The 23,436-nt window shown below is 43.7% G+C and overlaps 1 protein-coding gene across 2 annotated transcripts; it reads left to right on the top strand.

Annotated features, from left to right (window-relative positions):
* Positions 1-6: 6 nt before the first annotated feature.
* Positions 7-16,883, top strand: CHCHD7 (coiled-coil-helix-coiled-coil-helix domain containing 7). 2 transcript variants are annotated; one of them, XM_075828319.1, is made up of 5 exons: positions 7-181; positions 14,951-15,013; positions 15,451-15,549; positions 16,403-16,492; positions 16,621-16,883. In XM_075828319.1, exons 2-5 carry the CDS (start codon positions 14,963-14,965, stop codon positions 16,723-16,725), a joined length of 345 nt encoding a protein of 114 aa, XP_075684434.1. In that variant the 5' UTR covers positions 7-181; positions 14,951-14,962; the 3' UTR covers positions 16,726-16,883. The 2 variants fall into 2 exon arrangements, with proteins under 2 accessions (XP_075684434.1, XP_075684435.1); XM_075828320.1 differs by lacking the exon at positions 16,403-16,492 and having other exon boundaries at positions 19-181.
* Positions 16,884-23,436: the final 6,553 nt, after the last annotated feature.

The raw sequence follows: 23,436 nt of genomic DNA, 5'->3' as shown, positions 1-23,436 counted from the left end.
CGGAGTTTATCCAGCAAGTTAGTGTGTCGTACTACTTAAAGGAGTGCGAGGCTACAAGTTGACGTATTTCGAATTGGAGTTGTCCGGCTTGTGAGAGGGTGTAGTTATCACCTTCCTGGCCGGCGGTGTTGTCACCATTCTGTCTCACGGCCACCCGGGGCTGCTGGGACACAGCTGGGAGGTGAGTGCGGACGCTCCTCTGCACGGCTCCTCCACAACAACAACCACCACACAACAGCACACACTGACACACGGCCAGGCCATGCGTGCTGCCTGCTGCACATGTCTCCTTCAGTCACACTGCTGCCCTTGCTGCCTGTGTCAGGGTCATGACTCATGGAAGCTGCACATGGGTGTTGAGACTACGGCCTGGCTTCTCTGGGTTACACTGATATGAAACTTCATTTCATTCTAGGAAATGGGTTGACCCAAGGAGAAATCAGGTTGTCACTCAGATCATGACATGTCACTTTTTCACATGACACATTAGTTTTTTCTGTATGGTTGACCCTTGCCCTGCATAGAGCTGACCATACCCAATCATGTGATCAGATATGGTGGGCAATCCCTTGAAATATACCCGAATTGTCTGCACTTGTCATGCCCGCAATGAAAAACAATGGAGTGAACTGATCACAGTTTGGCCATTGAGAGCCAATCTCTGGACTGTAGGTTGTATGGGGTTGTTGAACCAGTCCCTGTTTTCCCATACATAGTATTCTCTATACCTTGTTTGCAGATGTAAACCAGCCGTTTCCCCCCGCCACCTATAATCCCAGAGATCTGCTCTTGGGGACTCTAGTACTGCGGTCCATACTGGGCTCACTTAGAGGGTTGTCTGATCCAGGTTGGTTTTACGCTGTGGTACTTGGAGTCACAACTATTTTTCGCGTCCTGATGTAAAATTTTTCTTTTAATAACACCCACGACAGTGTTTTCAGTACCTATCACAAATATACAATGGATGCCACCGTTTTGAAGGCATTGGTACTGGGCAGAGTTTGTAGAAGTAATACTTGGAGTAATGCAGCTTCTTCTCTAGTGCACTCCCGGTCCGTTCAGACAAGGACATAAAGCAAGATGCCGGAAAGCTTGTTTTAAAGCCTTGAAGAAATACTTTCCGAGGAATAGGGGTTACTGGCCAAGACTCAAAAATATGAGCGTTTATTCTTGTTTCTTTAAAGTCCTTAAAAAAGAGTTCTTGCTGCGTGGGCAGGAAAGGTGACCGGTGGTTTTTAAGGTTTGACCTCAGTTGAAGGATTGTTACACCAAGATCAGCTGTTATTGCCAGTGTGGGGGAGCTGTGCCGAGCCCCTCGTTTCCTCTCTGGCGGCATTGCACCGCAGCCATTTAAATAAATTGTTGTCCATGTGATGTATGGACGGTCTGAGTCTACCAGAGCCAAAGCTCTATTCTTGCTCATAGACGGATCCCGAGCGGACATTACTCTATTACGTCCATGTGCCCTAATAGGGGTTGCGGACAGGTGATGTCTTTATGAGACAACCCTTTAACTCCAGTATTCCATTCCAGGATCACGTAGACTGTAAGCTGAGTTTTAGGGGATCTTTACACGCTGCGGCGGTTTTAACTGTAAAAAATAGGAAACACTGATCAATGTGGTTTAATACAAGGAAGCCGCCTGTCACCCTCTATGTTGCTGCCAGGGACCGCCACGGCTGCATATCAACTGCCTTCTATACATTTTATTTTTTTAACTAAAAAATAGCAGTAAATCCCAGCAAAAAGTAGAAGGGAAGCGCTCATTTCCTTGGCGAATGGTGATATTGATTTATGTGAGAGTAATTGTACCCAAAGCAATGTGAATGAAATTTGATGGTTTTGTTTGGGAAAGATTTCCTTACTTTCCCCCAACTGATCTGATCCCATTTTTGGACCTAAAGTAGTTCTACAGCTTCCTATATGTCTGCACGTGTAACCCGGGGTAGTGGGGTACTGGGTTAACTGCAGTTACCCCTGGATTCACAAGTTTTGTAGCTTTAATTAGTTAGGCTTTCATTTTGAATTATTTAATCTCAACATAAATAGTGTTTTATATATATCGTTGTGGGATCAAGAATTTTTGATCTTTGCTGGACTATTATTAGGTCTAGTGTAAAACTCCAAATAAAATGGTTTTCTGTGTTTTGAATGTAAGAATAGATCCCTTCCGTGCTGTAAGTTTGGTTAAGTTAAACCGTGAGGGATCTGGTTGTTACATTGGGAATGTGGACATATAAATGTGGTTACAATATGCCCATCTGAATAAGGCCTTAGAGTGGTTCTGAGAAATTGGTGTTAACGAGAAGCCATACACTGTTCTTGCGGCTCCCGAGACATGGCTGTATACATTGATTTCTTTATAAGCATCATCCCCCTAGCTGCAAGTAAAGCGTGAAGTCTCTGACAACTCCTCAACCATGATCCTGTGGGTGCCAAAAGCTTGACCCAGGATAAACCATAAAGTGTTATTATTAGTATTCATCTCTTTAAGATGGCCATAGATGTGAGGATTTTCTGTACAAAAATCAGCCCTCATAACGCTAATGTTAAAGGGAACATGCCAGCAGTTTTGATGTCCTCGGCGCCATGGTGGCAAGGGCCACTTTCTGCTCTGATGGCTCTAGTGGTCTCCTGATTGAAAGCTAGAGACGAGGGGAGGGGGGCAGCATTCAGTGAGGAGAGCCTGGGGCATTGAGCATGAAGAGGACACTTCTATGGCACTTGCGACTAAACATCAAAACAGAGATTTCTCAGTTGTTTAACTTTGTGTTTGTCATATGTATTTATTCCTCCTAAATGACTTGAAATTCAAATTTGAGAAAATGAAATTTTTTTGATTTTTGTAACTTTTTATTTATGATATATAGGAAGATTACCAAACAAATAAGTTTGTTTCTAAAACTGCTAAAATAGAAGACTGTAGCTGATAATTGTATTTGTGATTATGTGATGGTAAAGTTGTTGTCTGGGCATGGGGGGGGGGGGGGGGGGGTTTCATGCTGATGATCTTTCCAGGACATCAGTAGATGATTGTTGGGGTTCTGACGTGGACCCCGCACCAAGTAGCTGTTCTGGCTTTAGTCGGTGTCTGAAACAGATTGCTCCGACCACTGTCTAGCAGTTGTGCTGGAACACTGCAACTCTTCTATTCAAGTGGCCCTGCGCGTGGAGCCTGTACGTCAGAGCCCTGCGCGTGGAGCCTGTACGTCAGAGCCTGTACGTCAGAGCCCTGCGCGTGGAGCCTGTACGTCAGAGCCCTGCGCGTGGAGCCTGTACGTCAGAGCCCTGCGCGTGGAGCCTGTACGTCAGAGCCCTGCGCGTGGAGCCTGTACGTCAGAGCCCTGCGCGTGGAGCCTGTACGTCAGAGCCCTGCGCGTGGAGCCTGTACGTCAGAGCCCTGAGCGTGGAGCCTGTACGTCAGAGCCCTGCGCGTGGAGCCTGTACGTCAGAGCCCTGCGCGTGGAGCCTGTACGTCAGAGCCCTGCGCGTGGAGCCTGTACGTCAGAGCCCTGCGCGTGGAGCCTGTACGTCAGAGCCCTGCGCGTGGAGCCTGTACGTCAGAGCCCTGCGCGTGGAGCCTGTACGTCAGAGCCCTGCGCGTGGAGCCTGTACGTCAGAGCCCTGCGCGTGGAGCCTGTACGTCAGAGCCCTGCGCGTGGAGCCTGTACGTCAGAGCCCTGCGCGTGGAGCCTGTACGTCAGAGCCCTGCGCGTGGAGCCTGTACGTCAGAGCCCTGCGCGTGGAGCCTGTACGTCAGAGCCCTGCGCGTGGAGCCTGTACGTCAGAGCCCTGCGCGTGGAGCCTGTACGTCAGAGCCCTGCGCGTGGAGCCTGTACGTCAGAGCCCTGAGCGTGGAGCCTGTACGTCAGAGCCCTGCGCGTGGAGCCTGTACGTCAGAGCCCTGCGCGTGGAGCCTGTACGTCAGAGCCCTGCGCGTGGAGCCTGTACGTCAGAGCCCTGCGCGTGGAGCCTGTACGTCAGAGCCCTGCGCGTGGAGCCTGTACGTCAGAGCCCTGCGCGTGGAGCCTGTACGTCAGAGCCCTGCGCGTGGAGCCTGTACGTCAGAGCCCTGCGCGTGGAGCCTGTACGTCAGAGCCCTGCGCGTGGAGCCTGTACGTCAGAGCCCTGCGCGTGGAGCCTGTACGTCAGAGCCCTGCGCGTGGAGCCTGTACGTCAGAGCCCTGCGCGTGGAGCCTGTACGTCAGAGCCCTGCGCGTGGAGCCTGTACGTCAGAGCCCTGCGCGTGGAGCCTGTACGTCAGAGCCCTGCGCGTGGAGCCTGTACGTCAGAGCCCTGCGCGTGGAGCCTGTACGTCAGAGCCCTGCGCGTGGAGCCTGTACGTCAGAGCCCTGCGCGTGGAGCCTGTACGTCAGAGCCCTGCGCGTGGAGCCTGTACGTCAGAGCCCTGCGCGTGGAGCCTGTACGTCAGAGCCCTGCGCGTGGAGCCTGTACGTCAGAGCCCTGCGCGTGGAGCCTGTACGTCAGAGCCCTGCCCGTGGAGCCTGTACGTCAGAGCCCTGCCCGTGGAGCCTGTACGTCAGAGCCCTGCGCGTGGAGCCTGTACGGCAGAGCCCTGCGCGTGGAGCCTGTACGTCAGAGCCCTGCGCGTGGAGTCTTTGGTTTTGAGTATGGAGCCATACAGGCAATGTGCACTGCCTAACAGGCTCTGATGGATTCTGTGTGTACGGAGATATTCTCCCCCTAGAAGTAATGCACCTCTATGGAAACCCTACTACGGGTCCATACAACCCTATGTTAGACTCGACTCCTGGTGACCATACGAATAGTGTATCTCCAGAATGTGTGGTCTTCTGTTAGGGTCTCCGGGCTCCTCATGGTATATTAATGATTTTTGTCATGGTAGCTTTCCATCTTGTTCTGGTTGTTTTTCTTCATTACTATTTTGTTCATATTGCTTAAATGTCTTGTAACTGTAAGGCCCCATGCACACGACTGTAAAATCGCCCATAATTTCGGACCGTAATTACGGTCTGTAATTACGGGCACATTCATTTCTATGGCCGACGGACACCTTCCCGTATGTCTACGGGAGGGTGTCCGTGCCGTAGAACCCGGGGGAAAAAAATAGGAAATTTTTTTATGCTCCTATACTTTATAATGTGGGAGCGCGGCCCGTAAAATCGTCCGTGGCCGGCCGTGCTCATAATTACGGGTTGTGTCTTAATGTCTTTGGCTATTTGGAAATGTTTTTTAGACTTTCAGTTACAATTGCTTATATCAACCCTGCCTTTACGAAAAACAAAAAACAAGTGCCTCCTGCTCACTCTTTATCTCGTGTATTACTAGTGTTGAAGATTGATTGTGGGTTGCCGCTTTTAGTTTGTCTGAATCTGCTTGCCTGCCATGTGGGTACACTATATATTAACATTTATTTCCTGGCCATCGGGCTATGTTTTAACAGTTCATTTAAAGGCTATGTTTAACTTTGTAGGTTTATATATAAATTACATTTTCCTTTATGTTTTGCAGCTTCTATGTAGTGCATACATAGAAGCTGCAACACATAAAGGAAAATTTAATTTGTGTTGCAGCTTCTATGTATGCACTATTGAAGCTGCCTAGCGCAGCTATAAGCCAAATCCCAGTCAGCTGGACCAACGGCTCGGCTGACGTCGGCTCCTGTGTGCCCCTGACACACAGAATAAACCTCATACTGATCACATTTAAGTTTGTGAACTTAGATTTGATCGGTTTTAGGGTTATCCTGTGTGTCAGAGGCACACAGGAGCCACTGTCAGGCGAGTCTTCGGACCAGCAGACTGACAGAATCGGCTCAAAGCTGTGCTATGCAGCTTCTATGTACAATGCACACACAGAAGCTGCAGTGCAAAAAGTAAATACAGTTTTTAATAAATGTCAATTTGAAAATAACCCATACATTTTATATATATATATATATATATATATATATATATATATATATATATATATATAAAAAAAAGTTTTACATAGCCTTTTTGGGCCTGTTCACATCAGCGTTGTCTTTTCGTTAAGGGGTTCCGTCGGGGGATTGATTTCAAGGGGGACGAATACTTTGCTAATGGTTTCTGTTTGTCACCGTTTTGAAAGGGTTCCGTTGTTTTGACGGAATCAATAGCGCAGTCAACTACGGCATTGATTCTGTCAAAATGGCGGAACCCTTACACAACGGGGACAAACGGAAATCATTTGCACCAGATCCATCACAATTGAAATCAATGGTGATGCAAACGGAAATGTATGGTTTGCGTTTGTTTCAGTTTGGATTCTGTTCATGGGTTCACCTGACAGAAAGCTCAGACGGAACCAATGAACAGAGTCCCAACGCAGATGTGAACGAAGCCTTAAGGAATATTTCATGTGAATATGTTGCCTTTTTAGTTTGCTGGTAAATTTGTTTTACACAAAGTGGGAGTTGTGGGGTTTACTGATGTGATCGATAAGGTGAGGTGCGTATTTATACATTGTAAAAGTATGAAGGAGTCTGTAAAGTCTTACCTAAAAATATAAATGGTATTTCCTCCAAATCTTATGTACACTTTTCTGCTAGAGTCAAATATATGGCTGGGGTTCTTCTTCTATTACCACTGATAGTGACTGTAATCAAGTTCTGATGGTAGAATTCCTCAAGTGTCGTAGAGGATCAATATTATCAGTTTTTGTTGTGTTAAATGAGAAAACAGGAAAACTTAAATTTTGAGGTCAGAAACTGCAGATTTCTGAGCCCCTTGAATGAGTGTCCACCTATTGTGGCATTTATTGCAATCCTTATTAAAGGTAGTCTGGCATCACATTTTCGCCTCCCAAACTGCTAATACCCCATATAGGGAAGAATGATATTTTTCCAAACGTGCCTATGTTACCCATGTCAACCCATTGTGAACCATAAAAAAGTGCTTTTATGCCTCCGGCCGCCGTATGCAAATGAGCACTAGAGAGTCCTGCAATCCAGGAAGTGTCCTGCACTCTAAATAGAAACCATGTACAATGCAGGACACTTGTACTTCCCCATATATAGCGGTATTAGCAGTTTGGGTGGTGAAAATGGGATAACAAACTCCTTTTAAGACAATGCGCTTCAAGATTTGCTGCTGGGGAACAACTTTTTGTTTAGGCTGTTTGTTTTTGGCTTCTACAGGTTCTTGTCTGCTGGTAAAAAAAACAAAAATCATTCAGAAATGTGTCCTCCCTCTATTTACATCAAATTCCCATTGTCCTCTGCTTGTGTTTTGTTTTACAATTGATTGAGTCTCTGTATTTTACTTTACTGGATTAATATAACGGTTTTACCCAAATAGTTCAGGAAAGTGGTACTCAAATAATCTCGTTCCACCTCCAGAAGAGAAGGGGTTATTTCAACTGTGAGGTGGTAGGCAGTGAAATATCAAATAGGGTATTGTGGGAACGCTCTGTTCACGCTTCCGTTTTTACACGTGGTATGGCGGATATGACGGCGTTATTTTGTAAAAACCCTTCTGACAGATCCATTTGCCTTTTTTTCCTGGATAAAATATCACAACATGCTGTACGGGAATCTTACTGAAATGAACTTGTAGGTGTGAGTAGAACTTTAAGAAAAGGCTTTATAACATGAATCCACCATAAAACTGTAGTATTATTTTTCCCGCACGGTGAACACCGCAAAAAAAAGGAACGAAAAACAATGCCAGAATCACTATTTTTTTGGTCACCACACCTCCCAAAATATACAATAAAAAGTGATCAAAAAGTCGCATGTACGCCAAAATAGTACCAATACAAACTACAACCCGTCCCGCAAAAAACAAGCCCTTACACCGCTTTTTTGACTGAAAAATAAAAAAGTTATTGCTCTCAGAATATGGTGACACAAAAAATAATTTCTTTTATAAATAAGTGATTTTATTGCACAAACGCTGCAAAACCAAAAAAAAAAATTATATACATCTGGTATCGCCGTAATCGTATCGACCCACAGAATAAAGTAAAATGGTCAATTATAGCCCAGATTGAACGCCGTAAAAAAAAAAAAGAATAAAAAACATTGTCAGAATTGATGGGTTTTTGGTCACCTTGCTTGCCAAAAAATGGAATAAAAAGTGATCAAAAAAATTTCTGGTACCCCAAGATGGTACCAATGAAAACTACAGATTATGCCGCAAAGAATAAACCCTCACACAGCTCCGGTGGAGAAAAAATAAAGAAGTTCTGTCTCTCAGAATATGGCGATGCAAAATATGCAGAGTGTTCCAAAAGCAGATAAGATTGGGCGCCATTTATCAGTGCGACACCGGCCACACATCTGCGGATTATTATTTATTTACCCCATTATTATACCCTCTTATTATGCCCTGATGTACCCCGCACAGATAACCTATCTCCCACAGTATAAACTGAAACACCAGTAAAACGGCAAACAGAACTAACAAGCTAAATCTGCGTGCCAAATGGCGCTCCCTCCCTTCTGAGCCCTACAGCATGCCCAAACAGCAGTCTACGTCCGCTGATATGGCATCGCCATACCCAGGAGAACCCGGTTAATATTTTATGAGGTATTTGTCTTCAGTGGCACAAACTGGGCATAAAATGTAGTGCACTAAAATGGCATATCAGTGGAGAAATTTTAATTTTCACTCTGCACCATCCGCTTCACATTAACCCCTTCGCGCACCACGACATAGCATGTCGCAGTGTGGGGGGTGATGTATGGAGCGTCTCATGTGAAAAATAAAGAATTTAAACCGGCAAAATCGCTGTTTTTTGGTCACCTTGGCTCTAACAAAAAATTTAATAAAAAGTGCTCAAAAAGGTGTATGTATCAAAAAATTGTACCAATAAAAACGACCGCTCGTCCTTCAATAAATAAGCCCTCATACCGCTCTATTGACAGAAAAATAAAAAAGTTATGGCTCTTGGAAAGCCGAGAGGGAAAAACTAAAAAGGAAAAGAAAAAAATGGTTCTGTCCGGAAAGGGTTAATTACTTTCTAATGAAAAACCATTTATGACCACATGTGGGGTATTGCCGTACTCGGGAGAAATTGCTTTACAAATGTTGGGCAGCTTTTTCCCCCTTTATCCTTTGTGAAATTGAAAAAATTCAACATTTTAGTGGAAGAAATGTTGACATTCATTTTCGCGGCCTAATTCTAATAAATCCTGCAAAAGACTTGTGGGGCCTAAATGCTCACTATACCCCTAGATAGATTCTTTAAGTGGTGTAATTTACAAAATGGGGGTCACTTTTGGGGGGTTTCCACTGTTTTGGCCTCTCAGGGGCTTTGAAAATGCGACATGGCACCCAAAAACCATTTCAGCTAAATTTGAGCTCCAAAAGCCAAATAGCGCTCCTTCCCTTCTAATCCCTGCTGTGGGTCCAAACAGCAGTTTATTACCACATATGGCATAATCGGGAGAAATTGTTTTACAAATGTTGGGGTGATTTTTCTCCTTTTATTCCTTGTAAAAATTAAAAATTGCTACTTTTTTTCAGAAAAAAAGTAGATTTTTACCTTTACAGAATAATTCCAATGAATTCAGCAAAACAACTGTGGGGTCAAAATGCTAACTTTACCCCTAGAAAAATTCCTTGATGAGTGTAGTTTCCAAAATGGGGTCACTTTTCGGGAGTTTCCACTATTTTGTTCCCTCCAGTGCATTGCAAACGCGACATGGCACTGAAAACTATACCAGCAAAATCAGAATTTCAAAATCCAAATGGTGCTTCTTCCCTTCTGAGTCCTGCTGTGGATCCAAACAGCAGTTTATTACCACATATGGGGTATTGCTATAATCGGGAGAAATTGTTTTACATATGTTGGGGTGTTTTTGCTCTTTTATTCCTTGAAAAAATTCTAAGTTTTTTCAGAAAAAAAGTAGATTTTCATCTTCACATACTTATTCAAATAAATTTAGGAAAGAAAACTGTGGGTTCAAAAGGCTAATTATACCCCCAGATAAATTCCCTGAGGGGTGTAGTTTCCAAAATGAGGTCACTTTTGGGGGTCTTTATTGTTTTGGCCCCACAAGACCTCTTCAAACCTGACATGGTACCTAAAATATATTCTAAAAAAAAGGAGGCCCCAAAATCCACCAGGTTCTCCTTTGCTTCTGAGGCCTGTATTTCAGTAAATTAGCGCACTAGGGTCACATGTGGGATATTTCTAAAAACTGCAGAATCTGGGCAATAAATAATGAATTACATTTCTCGGGTAAAACCTTCTGTGGTACAGAAAAAAATGTGTTACAAATGAATTTTGGCAAAAAAAAATGAAATTTGTAAATTTCACCTCTACTTTGCTTTAATTCCTGTGAAACGCCTAAAGGGTTAAAACACTTTTTGAATGCTGTTTTGAATACTTTGAGGGGTGCAGTTTTCAAAATGGGGTGATTTATGGGGACTTTCTAATATGTATGGCCCTCAAAGCCACTTCAGAACTGAACTGGTCCTTGTAAAAATCGCCTTTTGAAATTTGGTTAAAAATATGAGACATCGCTGCTAAAGTTCTAAGCCTTGTAACGTCCTAGAAAAATAAAAGAATGTTCTAAAAACGATGCAAACATAAAGTAGACATATGGGAAATGTAAAGTAGTATCTATTTTGTGTGGTATAACTTTTTATCTGTTTCACAAGTAGATACATTTAAATTTAGAAAAATGCTAATTTTTGCAAATTTTCTCCAAATCTTGTTGTTTTTTACAAATAAATATTGAATTTATCGACCAAATTTTTTCACTAACATAAAGTACAATATGTCACGAGAAAACAATCTCAGAATCACTTGGATAGGTAAAAGCATTCCCAAGTTATTACCACATAAAGTGACACATGAAAAATCATCTTCGTCCTGAAGGCCAAAACAGGCTCAGTCCTGAAGGGATTAATTCAACTTGGTAATTGGTTTTTATTATTATTATTATTATTATTATTATTATTATTGTTTTACTTTTTGAGATACAGCTTCTTTGTGTCCTGGCTACATAAAAGCTGTACCTTCTGCTGAAACCCGAATCCCTCAGGTCAGCAGGACTGACGACTTCGGTGACAGCGGGTCCACCTGTTATCGATCATATCTAAGGTCATAACTTAGATGCGGTCGATAAAAGCTGGATCCTGTGTGTCAGAGATACGCAGGACCCCCTGTCACCAAAACGGATATGACGGGTTCGGGTTTCAGCACAAGATACAGCTATGTATCCAGTATACAAATAAGATGTATCTCAAAAAGTAATAAAAGTTGCACCAAACATTATATATAATACCCTGTTTTATTTTAAAAAAAGGTCTCATTTTTGGTAGGACTGTGCTTTCATTGCCACTCTGGTTTTAGCAATCCATACTGACGATAAGCCAAAGAGTGTACCTGCATGCTGGTCCCCTCCCAGTGTAGTTTAGATCTTGGGTGATGGCTAAGAAGTGGCGATTCAGAGTAGCACAGCGGAACAGGAATAGACTTCAGTGCCACTATACAAACTTGTCGAGAGTGGAGTTAGCTGTAGCTCATGAGAAGTTTGGCAGCAGGTAAAGAGGATCTAAGGAATCCCACTGTACTTTACCCTTAACATTCTCAGGTCGCAGTCCCTGGGATAGTATATAGGCAATATTGTGATCAAACAGGTCTGGGTTGGTAACAGGTGGACAACATCAGGTCCAGAAAAAATATCAGCAGGCAAGATCAGGTCATCGCTCAGTACACAGATTATTGCATCAAGCGAAGTCAAGACAAGGGAAAACACCAGGAAATTCACCACCAGGGTTGAGAAACAAGTAGGAAATTGCATGAGCAGTTCCCCTTTAAGTTCTCCAGCCTCTGACATCATCTCGTGTGGCCAAACTTTTATCCTGGTGCTCCGTTGCGCAGAGTACAGAGCTGGAAGCTGTGGCGCAGTTCTAGTAACGGGACTCCAAAAGCTCCAGATTTTTCACGACAGGGGTCAGCAGAGCTGATGAGATCCCCAACAGTTCTAGCTTCCTCTCTTCCTTGTTTCACGATCAGATTTTACTTTTGAGCTAAAAAGAAGGGATCTCCTTACATGAAGTGCAAGTTCCTAACTCCATTCCTCTGTCTAACATATGACATAACAGCATAGTGCTAAGTGTGTAAAAGTTATATGAACTCCCACAATGCAATGCTCTCTGGTAACAGGAATCTGGCAGAATCCTGAATTCACTTTTACCAACCAGTAAAACATAATTTCATTAAAAACTGGTACAAGAGAATATAAACTATTTACATAGTTACTCAACTTTTTATGCAGAGTTAATATTATGGAGAAACCCTGTCCATTTGCTCTATAATGGCATATGGACGTCGTCCAGACACACCCTCTATGAGCCAGAACAGATGCCCTGGCAGATCCGGCCTGTCCATGCATTATGTGGACAGCCATTAATATTAGGACTTTGGCTCCTATGTTTTTTTTGTTTTTTTTGGTCTCCAAAATTTAAAATCAACAGTACATGTAAAATAAAGAAAGCATTTCCACCAGACTAGACTGAGCGGCGGCAACGTTTTTACGAGAATTTGTAATAACTGACGGCAGCATTTACATTATACTGTGGACTGACCGGCGGCAGCATTTACACTATGCTCTGTACTGACCTGGGGCAGCGTTTAAACTAGACTGTGGACTGACCAGCGACAGCATTTACAGTAGACTCTGGACTGACCAGCGATGGCGTTTACACTAGACTGTGGACTGACCAGTGGCAGTGTTTGCATTAGACTGTACTAACCAGGGAACGCGCTTACACTAGACTGTGAACTGACCGGGGGCAACATTTACACTAGATTGTGGATGAACCGGGAGCAGCGTTTACACCAGACTGTGGACTGACCAGCAGCAGCGGTCACACTAGACTGTGGACTGACCAGCGGCAGCGTTTACACCAGACTGTGGACTGACCAGCGGCAGCGTTTACACCAGACTGTGGACTGACCAGCGGCAACGTTTACACCAGACTGTGGAATGACCAGCGGCAGCGTTTACAGTAGACTGAGCAAAGACTATCAGCAGCGGTCACACTAGACTGTGGACTGGCCAGCTTTAACGTTCACACCAGACTATGGACTGACCAGGGGCACTAGCCTTTTCCTGTCGCTAATATGCCTATTTACTTTGGGACATAGTATTTAAAAGTGGTGCCCGCTCAGAAGCAGAGCGGGCGCCATAGCCACCGTGTCTCTGCTGTGATTGCAAGCATTTAAATCCTCAGATGCCGGTGTCAGATGTGACCACCGGCATCTGAGGGGTTTTTACTGCCCCTTTCAATTCAGGGCCGGTCACCGGGCGTGGCGAGATCGCGGGAGCCAGTGTGTTCCTCTAGCAGCTGGGAGCCTTGTGAACACTCCCAGCCCTGCTATAGGAAGATTACTGTTGAGAGCTGCCAGCGTATACACCAGACTGTGGACTGCCCAGCAGCAGCATCTACACTAGACTGTGGATTGACCAGCGGCAACGTTTACACTAGACTGTGGATTGACCAGCGGCAACGTTTACACTACACTGGATTTTCCGGCGGCAGCGTTAAAACTAGACTGTGGACTGGCCAGCAGCAGCATTTACACTAGACTGTGGACTCATTGACTGAACTGTTTGCAGAAAACGATGCGCTCCACGTTCCGTCTACCTGCAGCTGCCACTAGAGGGAGTGTAGAAGCTTAGTGCATAATTATACATTGAACTCAATAATAATACAGTATTCAGTAAACCTCCGCGCTCCCCATAGTGGCAGCTGCAGGCAGCCAGAATGTTATATTTGAAATCTATGCATATGCAACAAGGCTTCAAGCTAAAAAAAAACTCACTTGCGTACATTTAGGCTCCTGAGTAACATAATTACTATTGGTCAAATTGTACAAAGAGAGAAACTTTCACCTGCCCATATGTGTGCAGCATGTAATAGGCATGACTGTACAAGCCCTGTCTCACTATACATTTTTTTCCTATCTTTCTCTGTTATTTAGATATCGGTGCCATTATATTTGGCGCCCGATATTTAAATAACCCCCTGAAATGTCAATGGAGTGTGTAATTGGCAAGGGGGTGTGTAACATCACTGTGACACTGTCCAATCAGCTACGGGCAGTGTCACAGCAGGAGCTGGAGAGAGGAGAGCGTGTGCGCGCACAGTTCTGCCGCCACCACGGAATAGAAGAGAAGAAGAAGAATGTGAATTCATCTTCTCTTCCATGGCGGCGGGAGTATCTTCGGCAGCGGCATCAAAGCTGTGCGCTCGCATGTTCTCACTCACTCTTCAGCTCTCGGCAGACAAAGACAACAAGATTGTGTGATCTCCCACGAGAGATCACACAGTCTTGTCGTCCTTGTCTGCTGAGAGCTGAAGATTGAGAGCGTATGCACGCATCCTCGCACAGCTCCGGGCTGCGAGTGTGCGCGCACATGCTCTCCTCTACAGCTTTTGCTGTGACACTGTCCGTAGCTGATTGGACAGTGTCACAGCGATGTTACACACCCCCTTGCCAATTACACGCCCCATTGACCGTTCAGGGGGTTATTTAAATATCGGTTGCCAAATATAACGGCACCGACATTTAAATAACGGAGGATAGGAAAAAAATTTAAAGTGCCCCAGGGTTTGTGCAGCCATGCCCATTACATTCTGCACTCAGCTGCACATCTATGGGCAGGTGAAAGGTTCTCTTTAAAATCTCTCAAGCTGACAAAGGAACAGCAAAATTGGCTCCCCAGTGTGAGGACCCTTACCAAACAAGTCCAATATCTCACTTTCTATGAGCCCTTTGAGTGAGACATAAGGGGACTGGGATATTGTAAAATGCAGTCATGGCCACATTTTCATAGTTTGAGTTTTCCTTTTGTAATCTTTATAATGGGTTAGATCTTCATTTATTTATGGGGGGGGGGGACCAATTTTTTTTTGGCCATTTTAAATTTTATAGATAATGATGTGATCATTTTAAATGTGATTGTATATTTGCTTTGTTTTAGTTTTTGAACAAGATGTCTTCACACCGGAATATGCGAGCTGTTGATATCAATCCATGTTTGGAGGTTGGTTGAATACATGTGCCGTGTCAAGATCTCTGTATTAAGATGCCTTATGCTGCTATTACTCAATGATCCTCAATAAGAACTATTTCCACATAAATTATATTTATTGCACTAACCAACCATTTCAATAATCACCTTTTTTACCCTTCTGCTTTATTATGACCATTTGATGGCCCAAAATATCTGATAATCTGGCATCGATCTGGTCTGACTGGTGCCTGGTTAAAGCCACCTGACTATTTAAAGCCGACCTGTCAGCTGAATATGTTGCCCTAGTTAAAGGCAGCATTTTACAGGAACAGGTCTGTCTCCTATTAGCCAAAACGGGAGAAAAAATATTGTGCTGTTTGGCTAATACAATGTAGATACAATGTTTATTATCTGAAATTTTACATATAAATTATGGATAAGGAAATGATTTTCAATCTCTTTTAAAGGAAAGCGAGGCTTCATCAAAGTGCTTGGATGTCAACAACTACCAAAGAGACATGTGCGCTCTATATTTTATCCGGTATAAACAGTGCAGAAAGTTTTGGGTAAGTTCAAATCTTTCAAAGGTAATATAAAAGCCGAATGACATATACAGTATACTGTATGATATGAATGAGTAACATAAAGAATATACGATCTTAATGAAATATATAACGAACAAATGAAATAGATTACTGTATATACAATCTGAATGAAAAAAATGTATACGATAGGAATAAAATACAGAATTTAAAATCTAAATGAAGGGAGTCACTAATAGGTGCTTTTCTTAAAGTGTAGCTAAACGTTTGACAAACTTCTGACATGTCATAGAGACATATCAGAAGTTTGGATTGGTGGGGATCCGAGCACGGAGACCCCCACCAATCGCTAGAACGAAGCAGCTGAAGCACTCGTGTGAGCGCTCAGCCGCTTCGTGTCTGTTCGGCTATTTCCGGAAAAAGAAATGTATCTGTGTACGGACTCAATAGAAAGTCTATGAGCCTGTACTCCGATACATCGGCTTTCCGGAAAAAGCCGAACAGACACGAAGCGGCTGAGCGCTCACACGAGCACTTCAGTTGCTTCGTTCTAGCGATTGGTGGGGGTCTCCGTGCTCGGACTCCCACCAATCCAAACTTCTGATATGTCTCTATGACATGTCAGAAGTTTGTCAAACGTTTAGCTACACTTTAAGAACAAAACCATGTGAAGCTTTCACCTGTAATATGAAATGGGATGGAATTACATTTTCTAACCGTTTACCTAAAAACAATGACCTTTTTAAACTACACTGCAAGTTGGAAACGGCTGGAGGATGTAGTATGAGAACATGTCCGTATTCTGTATTTTAAAGGGGTATTCCAATCTCCGTCATTTACGACATATCCAGAGAATATGCCATAAATGTTTTCACAGATGTGGGACCCACACTTATATGGAGAACCGGAGACCCCTGCCCGGCGGGGTGAGGTGGTAACTACATCCAGGAGGAGGGTGAATGCAGAGGTATCTGTGCATGTGTACGGCTCTCTCCATTCACTTCTATGGGAGCAATTGTGTAATACAAAATCATATTATTCATCATCTGGCTGATTTTACAGGGGAGTGTTAATCTCCAACATCTCTTATTCCAGCACACAGTTATGTTGAAAAGGAGAGGAGATGGTGTGACGCCTGCAATGCCCACTCATGAAGAAAGAAAGCAAATACTGGCATCTCTTGAAAATCTGCCTTACTGAAGGACCATTGCCTTTGTTGCTTGTATTTTGCTCTGTTTTATTTCATCTTCACAAGATAAATTCTGTATAAGAGGAAAGTTTTGATATGTGCATTATAGGCCCAGTACGCAATGTGATGATCTCTGTATATATATAAAACCATCAATTTTGCCACTTTTTTTGCATCTAAAATTTATTCCGTTTACCGTGTGGTATAAATAACATAATAACTTTATTCAGTGGGTCGTTACTATTGCGACGATACCAAATTGATATAGTTCTCTTATGTTTTACTACTTTTACACAGTAAAAACACTTTTTTTTCATAATTATGTATTTTTGTGTCTCCATATTTTTTTATTTTTCCGCTGATGCAGCTGTATGAGGGCTTTTTTTTTTTTGCGAGACAAATTGTAGTTTCTATTGGTACCATTTTGGAGTAGATGCGACTTTTTGATCACTTTTTATCAGATTTTCTTTAAGGCTGGATTCACAGAAAACAGCAATTCTGGCATTGTTGTTGATTTTATTTTTTAGAGCGTTCGCCGAGCGGGTTAAATAACATAATAGCTTTATAGTTGGGGTCGTTACGGACACGGCAATACCAAATATGTGTAACTTTTTTTATCATAATAAAGCATTTTTTAAGGGGAAAAAGTGGATTTTTCATATTTTTTTCACTTATTTTTTTATTAACTTTGTTAAACTTTTTTATACTTCTTTTACTAGTCCCACTAGGGGACTTTCACTATGCGATCGTCCAATCACTTTTATAATACACTGAAATACTTCTGCAATACATCTAGGGGGTTAAACAGGCGGATTTCGATCCGCCCGCTCGAGCAGCGATGCCCTAAGTCCTCAGCTAACTTCGGCAGCTGAGAACAGGAAGTTTCAACTGCCCCTGGTGCCGCAAATTTATTCTGATGCAGCGCCATAAGAAGGCATGTGCATCCGAATAAAGCCCGTTAGTTGCCGCCATGAAAAGGTGTATTGGCGGTCACTAACTGGTTAAGAGCCATAACTTTTATATTTTTCTGCTGATATAGCTGTATGAAAGCTTTCTTTTGCGAGACAAGTTGTATTTTTTTTAATGGAACCATTTTGACTTACACATAGTTTGATTAACTTTTGGGAGGGGGAATGGATTTGTATTTTAAATCTACACCGTTCACCACGCGGTGCAAGTAAAGGTCCTACAACCTTGGCGTCGGAAGAGAGAAGACACATCGGCTCCAGGCGTCAGAGAGTACAGTTGAATCTGCAGCAGCATCACCGTGTGCAGGTAAGCATAGCAAACTCCCTAGAGATGAGCATATTACCCTCTCAGACGCCTGGAGCCCATGTATCTTCTCTGTCCGACGCCAAGGTTGAAGGACGTGTGGGTGACGTCACGCTGTGTCTCTGCAGTGAAAAGCTGGGTGGGAGCGATGAGTAGTGTATGAGGCTGATTTGTCAGCCTCATACACTTCTATTCACAACGCCCAGTTGGTAAAAACACAATACACGGCCAGTTGGTAAAAACACAATACACGCCCAGTTGGTAAAAACACAATACACGCCCAGTTGGTAAAAACACAATACACGCCCAGTTGGTAAAACGAGAAAACAGTTGTCCATTGAAAAGCTCATTTGCAGAAATATAAAATAGCTCATAACTTGGGCAAAAATGATCGTTTTTAAAAAAAAAATAAAAAAACAACTTTGCTGTTATCTACATTGCAGCGCCCATCACATTCAATAGGAGATAGGGGTTTGATAATCTGGTGACAGAGCCTCTTTAAGTTTAATATATTTTTATAATAAGCCCTAACTTTTGAATTTTTCTGTCGATGTAACCGTATGCAGGCTTGATATTTGCGCGATGGGATGTAGTTTTGATTGGTATAATTTTGGGGCACATGGGACTTATTAATTACATTTTTCACATCTTTTGGGGAAGGGGGATAGGAAAAAAATGAATTTTGGCGTATTTTTTTGCATTTTGTTCTTATGCAGTTCGCATGTGGTTTAAATAAGGTGTTAACTTTATTGTTCGGGTCGTTACGATTAGAGCGATACTATATATGTGTATTTTTTTAACACTGACAAAATCAAACCAATTTTTATTGAAAAATGTTTTTACTTATTGTGCAGTTTTTTAATAAATATTATTTGACATTAAAGGGGTTTTCCCCACAAAACACATGCATTCCCTAACCAAGGGATAGGGGATACATGTATGATCGCTGGGGTTCCATCCACTGGGACACCCAGCAAAGAGAAGAACGGGGAGCAAAATTCCCCTGAAGTGCTTGATGAGTATGGAGCGAATGAACGACCAGCGCTTCATTCATTTCTATAGAGCTGCTGGAGACCGTGGTCTCAGAAGTCCCATAGGAATGAATGGAGAGCTGGTCGTTTATGTGCACCAGCGCTCCCTATTTATCGAGCATTTCAGGGGAATTTTGGTCCCTGTTCTCTTTGCTGGGTGTCCCAATGGTTGGACCCCCAGTGATCAAACATGTATTCCCTATACTGGGCTGACATGATTTCTGTACTAGGGGCTTATAATCAGCCCCTAGGCTCCATAAGTTATATCAGCCGTGGTACAGAAATCATGTCAGCCCATACATGTTATCAGCTTCTAGTCTAGGGCCTGCTTATTTATGTGAGCTGACATGAATTCTGTACTAGGAAAACACGTCACTTATATAGCCTTGGGGGCGGGGCTGATTATCAGCCCCTAGTACAGAGATCATGACAGCCCATAAGTCATAGATATAAGCCTGGAAAAAAAAGGAAATACATATGGCTACCAGACTGCACACAAATTGTCACACTCACATTTCAAACTTCACTCAGCTCAGGAGCTGGAAGACAGGGGAAGTGCCACGCGCAAACGGTGATTTGGAGACGAGGGCGGAGACAAATATTGTCTCTGAGTGTGACGGCTGTGCTATCTCCGCACAGAACGTCGTGCCTGGTCAGCGTCAGGACATCATGTGCACAACGGCCGTCCGCTGCTCACAATGCTCTGACACTGGCCGGGACATTGTGTGCCTGGTTGGGCAGAGAAATAAATGTAAGCGCAGAGGAGGGATGGTCGGGCCAGGCAGCCGACTCTGTCTCAAACAAGCGGCCCACCGGGAAACTTCCCGGTAATTACAATGGCCAATCCGCCCCTGGACATTGTACAGTTTTCTGCAACGTATTTTTACGCTGCAGAAATACAAGGCAAATACGCCATGTGTGACTGTATGGCGGCAAGATCAGACTACACAGGGTTTGTTTGTAGTCTGTAACCATGAGAAATAGTAGAATATTTTTATCAAGTTTATTTGCAACTGGTTCATGTAAGATGCATTGGAACAACATTTTTTTTTTTTGCAAAGGTGGACATTGTGCTTATAACCCCTCACCAATGTTTTACAAACATTGGGGAAGTTGCCATGCATCCTAACCAACATTAAAAGGGTTCTACACTGATATAAAATGATTTCTCAGTTTGATCACATGGAGGGCTCACAATTTGTACTTTCAGTTCTTATACATAAAGGGGGGAATTTATTAACCTTTCTAATCCAGTCTTCTGGCATAAAAATGTCGCATAGTCAGGGTAAATTGCGACATTTGGCCATTTTACACCGCCATGGCTTAACAAAAGGGGGTGAGGTCACCCACAGCAGGCAGATTTACTATAATTTAGGCCAGAAAGTGTTGCAAATTATAGAGGGACTGTACGCCAGCTGAACACTGCGGGGTGTAGCAAGTAGCCGTGCACTCTCCACAATCATACTACCCCCTTCCCCTTCCTCATCCGGAAGAAAAAAATAAATGTACTCATCTCAGCGCTTCGCTTCTGTCCTCGGGCTTTCACAGCAGGCTGTGGCTCGAGGACAATGTACTGAGGCCGGGCAGCGTCAGGACGTTGCATGTGTTCTAGCAGTCAGGACATTGAGTGTTGCTTCACATATAAGGCCCTGATGCTGCTCGGTATTAGTACCTTGAATAAGCTGGAACCCGCTGTGAGGGCCTGAGGAGAGAAGCGGAGCAGTGTGGTGAGTATATTTTAATTTATGGGGATTGGGTCCGGCCACTGTCACCGTCACATTCCCTGCGACTGCTATTGTTACACCACAATTGTGGTGCATGACCAACTGAAAGCATTTATTAAGAGGCATTCACCTATTAATAAATGTTGCACTGTACTGCAGCAAACTGTTTATTAAGACTGGCTAGTCTTAATAAATCTTCCCCTTAGGCCGGATTCACACGAGCGTCTTCAGTCCGTGATATACGGTCCGCAGGTCGGCCCCATTTCCCAAGATGAGCACACTGCAGGGACCTGGGCTCTTATTGTCATAGTTATGTATGACGCTAGAAGTCCCTGTCTCGCTGCGGGAAAACAGTCACGTACTCAAAACATGTTTGCAGTACGGGACAGTAGTTCTGCGGAGCGGCAGGGACTCCTAGTGTCATAGATAACGATCATGCTAGAAGCCCGGATCCCTGCAGTGTGCTCAGTCCGGGAAATGTGGCCGACCTGCGGTCCGTATATCACAGACTGAACACACTTGTGTGAATCCGGCCCAAGTCTTTTGTGTCTTTTGGGATTATTTCCATTACACAACATTAAGCAAAATTATATAAATCATAGAGAGAAAAAACACTGCATGGGCAGGGTTGGGAGCTGTTGTTATAAAACGGTTCAAAATGTGAAAATCTTCCTTCATGGATGTGTATATTGGTATCTATTACCTGCTTTCCGGTGGAAGGGCAAGATGAACCTTCTGAGCCTGGAATTTTAGATTTCTGCAATTCACAATAACATATTTCAGTGGCAACAAGCACTATGGAGTTCTAACACTTTTCTAGAAGCAAGTTCATCTCACAGCTATTCAGTGAAGTTATATGGATGGATATTCTGTAGTGAGCAGTAGCCTGTGACTATAATGTCCAGCAGTGGAAACGATCCCTACAGTGTCGAATTTCATTTTACCATCTGGCAATATGAATTTGGGTTTAGTTGAGGCAAAACGAACCTTACGTCTTGACTGCATAGGGCCTACTATACAAAGTAGTGAAATATTTCAGAATACAATGATGTTCTAGACCAGCGGTCCACAACCTTAAAGAAGCTCTGTCACCAGATTTTCAAACCCCTATCTCCTATTGCAGCAGATCGGCGCTGCAATGTAGATAACAGTAACGTGGTTTTTTTTTCAAAAACGAGCATTTTTGGCCAAGTTATGACCATTTTTATATTTATGCAAATGAGCCTTTCTTATGTACAACTGGGCGTGTTTAAAGTTATGTCCAACTGGCGTGTATTGTGTGTGTGGGCGTTTTTACAACGCTGCGTTTTGCGCGCGCAAAAACCATTTGACAGCTGCGTGTGTCATCCGTGTCTGATGCGCGGCTGCGTGATTTTCGCGCAGCCGCCATCATAGAGATGAGGCTAGTCGACGGCCGTCACTGTCCAAGGTGCTGAAAGAGCTAACTCTTTCAGCACCCTCGACAGTGAATGCCGAACACATCCTATCGAAAAACCTGTTGAAAAAAAAGAAAAAGTTCGTACTTACCGAGAACTTCCCGGCCGTTGCCTTGGTGACGCGTCCTTGGTGACGCGCCTCTCGACATCGGGCCCCACCTCCCTGGATGACGCGCCAGTCCATGTGACCGCTGCAGCCTGTGCTTGGCCTGTGCTTGGCCTGTGATTGGCTGGAGCTGTCACTTGGACTGAATTGTCATCCCGGGAGGTCAGACTGGAGGAAGAAGCCGGGAGTTAGCGGTAAGTCAGAACTTCGTTTTTTTTTCTACAGGTTCATGTATATTGGGATCGGAAGTCACTGTCCATGGTGCTGAAACAGTTTAACTCTTTCAGCACCATGGACAGTGACTATCTCCTGACGTCGCGTACCGATAATTTTTTTGCCGGGTTCAGTCCAAAACGAGTTCGGCCGAACCCGGTGAAGTTCGGTTCGCTTGTCCGGCTTCGCTCATCGCAAAGACACTCCGTTTGGATGGTCGGAAACAGAAAAGCACGTGGTGCTTTTCTGTTTACATTCATCCTTTTGACAGCTGGTGCGCTGTTTCAGTCGGTTCGCACGGAAGTGCTTCCGTGCAACCTGCGTGGTTTTCACGCACCCATTGACTTCAATGGGTGCGTTATGCGCAAAATACGCAGAGTTATTGAACCTGTCGTGCTTTTTGCGCAGCAGACAAACGCGCAAAAAGCACGGACTGTCTGTACTGCCCCATAGACTTGTATTGGTCCATGCGTGCCGCGTGAAAACCACGCGGCCCGCACGGACCGAATACACGCTCGTGTGAATCCCCCCTAATGGTGTATAGATCTCAATAAAATGGGTTTATGCACAGCAATTGAGTCTTAAGAACTATAGGGGAAAAATATTTTTAAAGATATTTCAATGGGAATTCAGTAAACAGGGTTTGTTGGGTTGAAAATGGTATACAACTTTAGGCCTCATTCACATCTGCATATTTTGCCTCTGTATTCTGTCTACGAAGTATAGTACAGGGCAAAAGATTTAGTCAGTTGTGGATAAATGCAGCAAAGTAAGAATGCTTTCAAAAATATAAGTGTTAATTGTTTTGTTTTTTATCAATGAACAAAATACAAAATGAATGAGCAGAAGATAAGTCTAAATCAAATCAATATTTGGTGTGACCACCCTCTGCCATCAAAACAGCATCAATTCTTCTAGGTACACTTGCACAAAGTAATGG

The sequence above is a fragment of the Rhinoderma darwinii genome, chromosome 5, assembly GCF_050947455.1.
Source record: "Rhinoderma darwinii isolate aRhiDar2 chromosome 5, aRhiDar2.hap1, whole genome shotgun sequence".
Classification (NCBI taxonomy): domain Eukaryota; kingdom Metazoa; phylum Chordata; class Amphibia; order Anura; family Rhinodermatidae; genus Rhinoderma; species Rhinoderma darwinii.
This window is presented reverse-complemented; position numbering and strand designations above follow the sequence as displayed.

Coding starts and splice junctions, on each gene's coding strand:
- CHCHD7 (XM_075828319.1), top strand. CDS start 14,963: ATGTCTTCACACCGGAATATGCGAGCTGTTGATATCAATCCATGTTTG. Junction 15,550..16,402: donor AACAGTGCAGAAAGTTTTGG/GTAAGTTCAAAT, acceptor ATGTTTTCACAG/ATGTGGGACCCACACTTATA. Junction 16,493..16,620: donor GGAGGAGGGTGAATGCAGAG/GTATCTGTGCAT, acceptor CTCTTATTCCAG/CACACAGTTATGTTGAAAAG.